General features: G+C 36.0%; 1 protein-coding gene across 1 annotated transcript in view; it reads left to right on the top strand.

The window, feature by feature from the left end:
• Nucleotides 1-945: 945 nt before the first annotated feature.
• Nucleotides 946-9,814, top strand: part of LOC107103492 (cryptochrome-1-like) — a 38,435-nt gene continuing 29,566 nt past the window's right edge. Inside the window, exons 1-2 of the mRNA XM_015403215.1 lie at nucleotides 946-1,102; nucleotides 5,279-5,442. Of these exons, the coding sequence (XP_015258701.1) occupies nucleotides 5,285-5,442 (158 nt within the window). The 5' untranslated portion in view covers nucleotides 946-1,102; nucleotides 5,279-5,284. The remainder of the gene's footprint in view (nucleotides 1,103-5,278; nucleotides 5,443-9,814) is intronic.

The following is a 9,814-nucleotide window of genomic DNA, read 5'->3' as shown; positions in this document are numbered from 1 at the left end:
GTCACATAACTAATTAAACACTACTACTATTGTCATTATTATCATAATGGATAATGATGTTATTATTAGTGTTTCAATATTGTATTTCACTGACTTTTATTATTGTGTCTCCAGACACCTTACTTAATTGAATTCCTAAAAGAATCCCAATTCTAATAACGTTTGAACCAATGGGATTTTAGACGTAAAATCTTCTCTGGGATGTTGATGTCAACCACTGAGGTTTTGAACCTCGATCTGTGATATTCTAAGGAAAAATTCACCCTAATTTTCTTTGTGGAAACATATAATATTATATTATAGCTTTCTTTACAAGAATATAGCTTTAACTTGCTTTGTATATTTGTTTGTTTGCATCAAGGTTACCATCAGCCCTGAATGAGCCAGTAGCAACAACAATGTAAGAACACTTCCGCATTTCCATGCCTCTTAAACGTGATCGGTATGACACACGTGATAACGTATTGACCAATAAGAATCTCGCCTTCGGGAAAAAAGTCTGACCTCACGTTTGATTGGGCTCTGTGTTGCATTTGAGTGAAAGGAAATTATTGGATATTTTTACGCAGTGACAGATTTAAATAAACTATCCAGCGAAAAATAATCCTACCAAAAATTTAGAGAAACGTAACCCATTTTACTCCAATAAAATATTCATTTTAGCATTCACAAGACTGTTCCACATATTTTCTCTGAAGTTACTGCTTCAACGTCAATAAATATTTGAGGAAAACTCTTTGTATTGAACAAAAACGAGTACAAGACGTTGATATCAAAATGTATTGAGAGTCTATGTTAATTTCTATATCTTGAGATTTAAAGAAAATGTGTTTTTGATGCACGTAAGGAATAAAAGTCCGAAGTTTTCTATAAAACCTGCAGATTGTGAACGCAGCACAAAGCTGGTATAAATAAGCAGAACATGCGCAGTGCCTTTAACTGTTACGAAACACAGCTCGGCAGTAGGGCAAAGAGCCACCATAGTGGGATTCTCACGGTGAATAGCAGCCGGTATATAGCGCTAACCCGCACTCAGAGGGGAGAAGAGATGCTTCTTTCCCGGGGCTTGACATAATTATCACCCCTGGGGAGCCAGCTAAAGGTAAGACGAGGCTCCATTGAGGTGTTGTGTGTTTTATATTAAGTTAAAATCAGCTGTATAGTTGGAAACAGCGCCGCGCAGGTTACATAAACTCCGCTCCTGTGACCTGGTTTTGGTCTACTTCTGCGGTTCCTAACGAGTAAACTTCCTTATGCTGAAATTTACGTCTTTCTTCAAACGTATCGAGGTCAACATGCAACGTTAAGGATGTGTTTATTGTAAAATAATAATTTTCGTCTTCACGTTGTGCGAACTGCAGGTTTTCAGGCTGTGTTCATTATATTCGATGTGACCTAATTTCCATCTGGAGGAGGCGCAGTCAGTGACCTGATACTTTGAGAAGGAAGCGTTTGTTTTTATTAACAACCGGCAGCTTTTTTTTTGGTTTATTAGACAGTTATTAACCATTATAAATAATTTTATTATCCAGAATTTTCTATGTGGATGTACTTTTTATGTGTTTTATGAAAAATGTCATATTGGTTAAACCCTAAATATAAAAATAGTGTACTTTCATATTTGAATCGATAAAAAAATAATGAAATTTAAATACTCACCAGCCCATTTTTACCCTCTCATCAACTGGTTAAATACAACATTTCAAAAATTTTACAAATGTTTTCCCTTTGCACAAACCGATTTTTAACTTGGAGTTTTTTTTTTTTAGTAAATAAATATTCTTCCCCTAATTGTCTGCAAAACCATTGTTTTTTTGTTTTGTTTGTTTGTTTGTTTTGTTTTTTGTTATTCTTTTTCATTTTATGTGCAAGCTTTTTTTAAAGCTGTTTTTAAATGCTTTGTGAATTAAGTTATTTATTTCTTAATTGTTACAGAATTAATTTAATCAAACCTGATCAATTCTATTTGAATCTGCATTAAACTTAACCATTTTTAATAAAATGACCTGCCATTACATTAAAATTTGAATCCAGCTTTATTATATTACACTGTAATAAAATCTTTACATCTTGAATAATGATTAAATAAATTGATTGAAGTGGATTAAATAAGATGGATAAGCTGGAATTAAATCTAACTGGATTGAAGTCACTGTATTAAAGTAGACTGCACTTTATGCCGTCCAAAATAAATGTAATTGGATGAAATTGTAGTGAGAAATTAGATAGAATATTTCAAAATATGCAAAAAATTGTTTAAAATTAACTAGAATAATTTTCATCTTAGAATGAATTTGATTATCTGAATTGGATTCTGGCCCAAATAATTAGCATCAGATGGGAAGGAGCTGGATTGATAAATAGTATTTGGATTTAAAACTTTTCAATATTGTAGTACATTAGATGGATTAAACATTCGATTAATGGTTCTGATTAGTTAATATTGCAAAAAAAATTTTGGTTCATCTGTTATTTGTGTCCAGTTTATATGTGATTCACCAATAAAGTGCCCTTTATTATTATCTGTGTAAATAAATGCACTAGATACTATTGGGGTTCTTCTAGAAGCTTGCCCCCTGCTGTCAACATTCACACATCAGTTTTGCATTTTAGATGACTAAATATGTAACAGAGGAAAAGCTATAAAACAATATGAATAATAAATGAAGTAAAGCAGCCAGGTTCATTAGTGGAAACATCATGTAATGTGACCACCTGCAGGCCTGCGTGGCTGGCAGTGGTAGATTTTTTTCCTCTTTTTTTGGACCTTCATGAGTAATCATGATCCATCTGTTCAGCTTTTAAGAAGCAGATGTAGATAAATCCTGGTGAGGAGGACACCTCCACAACGCCCTCATAAAACTTACTGAGCTGCTAAAGTCGGCTGATGTAGTAAGACGGGAGCTTTTTCGGGATACGGCAGGTGTACGCTACTTAAAGAGTGAGGAAAGGATTTTTTTAGCTTCTGATACTGAATGGATAAGTGCTAATTCAGGCACAGACCTTAGAAAAGCATGGTTTTGCTTTTTCTTTTTTTGGTTAAAACTGGTTACAAACCATAACCTGTTTCCGGTCTATAGCCAGAAATAAAGAGTAACGTCCATTACTCGCTATGTACTACAGGCTTAATTCCTGGACTAAACTCGTTAGGCATAACGAAAGAAAAACTGTTGATAAGTGGGTTGACAATTGCACAGTTTTGCATTTACATTTTGCCTATCTGTAAAAGCTTTATTTATTTAAAAATGTATATTTTCTCTGTCTTCTTTATTTTTTGGTCTTCTTTGAGAAAGAAGTGAAGTTATTAAGTCTTACCTTTTGCTCAGACATTGTTGCTTTCGGTTATAGTAACTTTACATTCTCCTGCTCTAAAGAGCCTAAATTAACTTCCCCTCCCAAACCTGTTGCTAAACCTGACTGAAAAAAAAAATATATGCTGTTACCTTTTTTCCTTATTGCAACAAAACACAAATTTGGCTGTATAAAAAGATGAAAAAAAAGAAAATAATTGATAATAATAAATCAATAGGACTCATTGTCTTCTTGAAATTAAATTAGTCAGATCACTTTTAAAGTTGAAATCCTGTTTTTAGCAATCGCCCAATGAGAGAAGTGAATCCTAAATTTATTCACAAATACAGTGTAGCGCTTCTGGTTACTTTAGAAACAAAAATGCACAAAGAGCGACCGCATCTCAAAAGCACTTTGAGCATATTTCTACCCTTGACGGAACTCTGGTCACCAATGAGATTTAGATCGCAGGAAGCTTCCCAAAGGGTCGATTCCTGACACATTCATTCAGATATCGAGCCAGAGAGAAAACCCACAGGCGAGCCAAACGGCAGCTTGTCTTCCGATGGATGAGCCAGTTATAATTAGCACCCATATGTCTGCCATAGAGATTCTGTTTGTCTTCCTCTGCCTTCAGCTTTCCAGATTCAGTCACCGGGCTTCCATGCTGTAGCCTCCTGCTGTCCATGAGCTCTAAAAGTTTTTGTCAATGGGGGGAAAAATAACAGCTTGAGTTCTGACCTCTTCTTCGAAAAAACAGGCTTTCTGACAGAGATGCATTCAAAAAGGAGGGAGTAACCTATTTAGGCTGTTGTGTAAAAGCCAGCAGTCATCAACGGAGCACATCAATGGCAACAGAAAAGGCTGAAAACAGCATCTGTTAATATTTTGGATCTGAAGCAAGTTAACTTATTTTCCAGACTTCCAAGAAAATTGTAAGCAGAGTTCTTCTGAAAAATCAAAAAATTTTTTACCTAAGTCTTCATTCAATTTCAATATGTCTTCTGGCAATGTTGTGCAAGCTCTGCACTGGTGGCAGCATCAGACTGTGGCATTCTTGTCAGGAGTTGATCATCTTGGCTCTTGCTATCACCTCTCCAGCATCCTAAAGCTTTTTTGTGTCACTTTATGTCTCACTTTGTAGTACAGGGGTCACCAACCTTATTAAGGCTGAGGGCTACTTCATGGCTACCGAGTCATAGGAAGGGCTACCAATACTAACCTATGAACAAAAGGGGTCAATGATCACCTAAACTTTATCCATATTACGAACATTATTATTGTTAACTTTCTTTTCATTATCGAAAATTTTATATTCAATATTGTCATTCTTAAATCTCTCTAAATGCTCTATATGGTTAAAATGATGAAATTATCTATAAATTATTAAAAAAAAGAGAAACAGAATAAAATACATTTTCAAACTTAGTTCAATGGTGAGTTGTTCTATTTTCAGACGAAGTTTAGGGCCCCTCGCTATGGTCCTTGAGGGCCTCCTGGTGCCTGCGGGCACCGTATTGGTGACCCCTGTTGTACTTTATGGTTGTTTCTGCTACAAAGCAATAAAGGCAGTATGTTAAGGTGTTGAAAGGTAACAAGAATTAAATTTAGTTGATATGAGGTTTTTTTCCTTTCTAAAAAAAATCTAAAAAACACTGAACACCTGAATATGTGGTTGCTTAGATACAGTGATATATTTTAAGCCCAACAATAAAATGTCTCTGTGTCAGCTTATCCATTTATCATTTTATGTTGTTTGTTTTTTTTTACTCTTTATGACATCATCTTCCTTATAGGCACAGATTTGTCACGGTTCTGCACCAGTTAGATGCAGTTTTGAGATCTTGGATATTTACTCACGTTTGTGATTCTGTTTACATTAAGTTGGGTTACAGCTAACAAGTTTGTTTATCTAGGAACTATCTTATCTCTTAACCCTGGTGTTCCAACCTGCTCACATGTTCTTGTTTTAATTCCTCTTCTTCAGAGTAAAATGGCCCCAAATTCCATCCACTGGTTCCGTAAAGGACTGCGTCTCCACGACAATCCAGCTTTAAGGGAGGCGGTCCGGGGTGCTGGCACAGTGCGCTGCGTTTACTTCCTTGACCCATGGTTTGCAGGCTCCTCTAATGTCGGGGTCAATAGGTGGAGGTAAGATGATTGCGTTTTTTTTTTTTTTCTTGTTTTTTTTTTAGATTTGATTGATGGTCAATATTGGACTTTAGCCTGAAAGACGGTTTGATTAGTGTACAAACGCTTCACAAAACTGTTTCTAAATCAATCACGGAGAAACTCCTGTTTGATGCAATAAACTCCAAACAAAGTACTTGTTTTTAAAGAAAAAGCAAACCTTATATGTGGTTTGAGTTTTGTTTAAAATATGGAACGCTTAAAATTGTTCTTGATATCGCATAGAGGTTTAGAACTATTTTATGTGGAAAAAATGGGGAAATCTTCACAAACTGAAAATGTAGCATTTGATAAATTTAGTATTTTCAAAATCAGACTAAATGAAAATGTCAGAAATATAATTTCTTCTTATCCAGGTTTCAAACTACCACCCTGCGTCTTTTAGGGGAGCCTTTAATAACAGACAAGGTTCTCTTTGGAAAAAATGCTTGATTATTTCCATTTTGGTAATTTGTGTAAAATTAGAATAAAAAAATCAAGAAAATAAAGTGAATCACAATCCAATGTAGACCATCCATCATTTGACCTGGATCATATGGCTGTTTAGAGTTAAGTTTTATTCCAATCTTTAATCCTTGCATAATATATATGTCTATAAGCATCCTATAACAGCAAAATTGATATGTTAAAAAAAAAAAAAAGCCTTGCCCTTTAAATCACGTCTCATGTTGCATGTTTCTCCTTGCTGGAAGCAGAGCCAAACATTGAACTATGTGCACTAATTGGTTATCTTATGTGTTAAATTGAGGACTGTAAATCCTGGAGCTCCGCACAGCTACAGTTCTTCACCTTGCAGGATGATGGCAGCATTTTTCTTTTCTGTTTCTTTTTTTCTGTTTTTTTGAAGCCCATTTTGACTGCAGAGCTCTAAATATAAAGTTGCAAGAACATAATATGTAATCTATATAATGTAATATACCCCAAACATAAGTCTACAATTAAAGTTTTTGGATTTTCACAGTTTTTTTTGTTTGTTTTTTTTTTTGGTTATTTAATTATGGACTTTTTTAAAGCACTGTATCTAAACTAAACACATTTATGGGAAATAGGTTTTTCTAGTTGAGAGAATCTTTAGCAATATTAACAATAAGAAAGATAACTTCAGTCGGGAGCTGGAGGAGTTTGTCCAGTCTTTATGAGCCACAAGGTGCCCTTTAGTGTAAATCTGCTGTCTCATAATCCTCATTGTCTGCAAGTAGACATGCAGTTTGACTTCATCTCCCTGAGACAAGAGAAAAAGTCTACCTTTCTTGAAAACGGATCTGGGTTAAAGAGCATCTTACATGTTGCTTATTTGAGTAGATGTTTAGTTTTGTTTGTTTGATTTTAAGCTTAAATTGTTTTGAGTTAGAATAAAGTTGAGGGAATGCTTGTTCGTGCGAGCGTGGAGTCTGTAAGGGAGGGGATAACTTCAACATTCAGTGGTCACTGGCTTTTTTTAGTCTTCCACATCTCTATTTTTAGCTCATTACAGCAGTAATGAATAAAGAGGGCTATGACCCAATACTATCCAGCTGATTGGGTCCTGCAGGAAATGCATTTAAATGAAACACAGGACAGATTCCAAAACATTTAAACATAACCATCGTGTTTTAACAGTGTGCATTCATTATAAAGGATTTAAACAAAAAAAAAATACTTCGCTTTTTTAATCCCTCTATTCCCATGAATTCAGGGCAAGTTTTTTCTCAGAATACAACACATTCTTAAAATCTCTTATCTGATTCATCTAGAAGGCCACAGTCGCATCATAACAGCTCATTTTTACGGTGTGAAGATTTGAGATTATTCAAAACTGCTTTCTAAAATTCTCCCAACTTTACAAACTCCTGAAGCAACTGTAGTGAAAACCTTAAAGTCATAGAGAAGTCATATTTAAATGTTAAATCATTCTAGCTTAAACATGCATATAAATTTACTCTTTATCAGATGATATTGTCAGTTAGTTATACGTTAGCTTGTACACCTAAATTTGGCCAATCATATATCAACGGTCATCTGTCAATCAAATTTCTTTGGTCATAGCATCTTGATTCATACGTCACAGCCAATATATGCAACGGTTGAAATAAGAAATAAGAATCATTTACTTTACCATTGAGTTCCGTCCCCGTGTTCACAGGGATGGACGTCTGTGTCTTTGGCAGGCGTAGAGCTAACAGAACTGGCAGCGTTGCGAGGCAAGGGCTCAAACGTGTACAGCTGTAAATCTTCTACACCAAACGAAGCTTCTGCCGTCCTGGCGTCCACTTCCACAACATCTTCGTCCTCACTTTCGTCCTCTAAATAAAAAATGTCTGACAGAGGAGACTCATCCACGACCTCCGACACTAAACTCTCCTCCTCTTGCATGTTTCCGCTGTCCATAGCGTTCCTTGATAGTGTCGTTTCTAAGTCACCAATTTAGTGCTACTTGGTTGCAATGGAATTTCCCATTGGGAACCTACTAGCACTTAGTTGCTAACTGGTTAGCAAGATGCTTTCGACAAAGCGGCCACAACCAAACATGCTTGCGAACCTTCCGCCACAACAATCCCGCACCCTTGAGAAACGACCAACACATTCAATTTATTCATTAGTGTAAAGTCGGGCACCACTCTGCAGAATACAGAAATGCGACAGTTAGAACAGCCGTTTTCCTACGATTTTAATTGTAATCAAACCATTACAGCAGCCATTACATGTTTCATGGTTACTGCTTGATTTTACAGTTGCTAAAGCAGTAAAGAGCAAATCTTCATGACTTGTGTTTTGAAATGAGAACAGCTTTTAAAGTAAGTGCAGGCTCCAAAAGATGCATAGCTGTCCTGAAACCTGCAAGCACTGGTTATGTTACTTTAACTGTGACTTTAAATCCCATTTATGTCCGCTTTCATTCAAAGGGGTTCAAGTTGAAAGGTACCATCAGGTTTCTGTTAGTTTGTTTCTGGTCAACTGCTTTTGCCAGAGTAGTTTAACTGGAACTCTCTGAAATGAAGACTGCAAATGTAACTGGCAAACTAACCTAAACTGATGCTTTTTTAGCAATAAAAGTATGTTTATTTATCGCTATCCCTACTCAGAGCCTTGTTAAATCTTACATTATTCCCAAAAGAAGATAACTTATGAATTATATAAGGAGGTAATTTGCAAAACTATTTCAATGGAAGTTTTAGCCTGCGGTTTAGACTCCGTATCTATAGCTATAGCGTAGTCAGGACTAATAATTTTAGAGAGAGGGTAGTTAAGGTCTAAATGTTTGTTTTTACAATACAAGTAAAAATGTAAGAGCAATCTCAGAAGAAAATTTAGGTCACTGTGTCAGTGCATAAAGTGGTTATGTGATTGTGACCCACTTTCGGTAAGGTTTTCCTGTGTGGCTCATTACCCAACGGATACACGACACTGAGGGAGGAAGCAAAGGTAAAAGCAGATGCAGCTCACTGAATTCTTATCACCATCTTTTGCTCAAAACAAAACGTCATTATTTTTTACAAACAGAGAGTTGCAAAACCCTACTTTCTGTCCTCTGAGCAGGTCACCTGCTGTCCCTGACATGAACGGACTAATGTGGTTTTATTTTAAAGAGCATCAGGTCATTTTGAATCATTGCATCCATACCAAAAGTTACCTTGTAGTAGATGTGTCTCGATGTGTCGCTTTAAATTTGAGTTAGATGCGGCTGACATATGGAGTTGTTTGTTTAGTCTAAAAAATGTGAGGTTTGTTTTTCTTTGCGAGTCTTCCTTTGTTAGTTTATAAAACTCTAACAGAGTCTGAAATGCGCAGACTAGTACCAGCAGTAGGCATGCTTCAGAAAATATGAACGTATTCAGTGAACGCCGTTCATTGAACGCATTCATGCACAACACTGGCTGTGAATGCCTGTTGGATGCTATATAACCCTAGAGAGACTATAGATTTGTTATTTTGGTTATGGCGAGTGTATGATAATTTGCCTCAAAATACAATAATTTTATGTCTCTATTGTGATAATCCTACATTTCTTACCTGGCAGCACTGAGTCCGCTCTGCTTCTGCTGGTTACTTTGTCCTGACACTACTGGGTGAACAGTTTAAGTTAAAAACTGCTGCCTTTTCAAGGTTTGCAGCAAAAGAATTAAAATCATTAAAAGTGCTGGAGATCACTGAGTACTTCCAGCTTTATTGAGAAAATTACATGGAGATTAATGCTACGTTCACACTGGACGCAGCAGGAGCAGCAAAATCGCGTCTGCTGCTTCCTTTTTGCTGCTTGTACAAGTTTAGTTCTGTTGGGTGGAGAGGAGCTACTCTATCCTTTCTTTGCCTTGCAGCTATATTTGCTGTGATCAGTGGGAATAAAGTAGTTTTA

This window comes from Cyprinodon variegatus, unplaced genomic scaffold (genome assembly GCF_000732505.1).
Source record: "Cyprinodon variegatus isolate N-32 unplaced genomic scaffold, C_variegatus-1.0 Scaffold1462, whole genome shotgun sequence".
Classification (NCBI taxonomy): domain Eukaryota; kingdom Metazoa; phylum Chordata; class Actinopteri; order Cyprinodontiformes; family Cyprinodontidae; genus Cyprinodon; species Cyprinodon variegatus.
The sequence above is the reverse complement of the archived record's forward strand: the minus strand, read 5'-3'. Positions and strand labels throughout refer to the sequence as shown.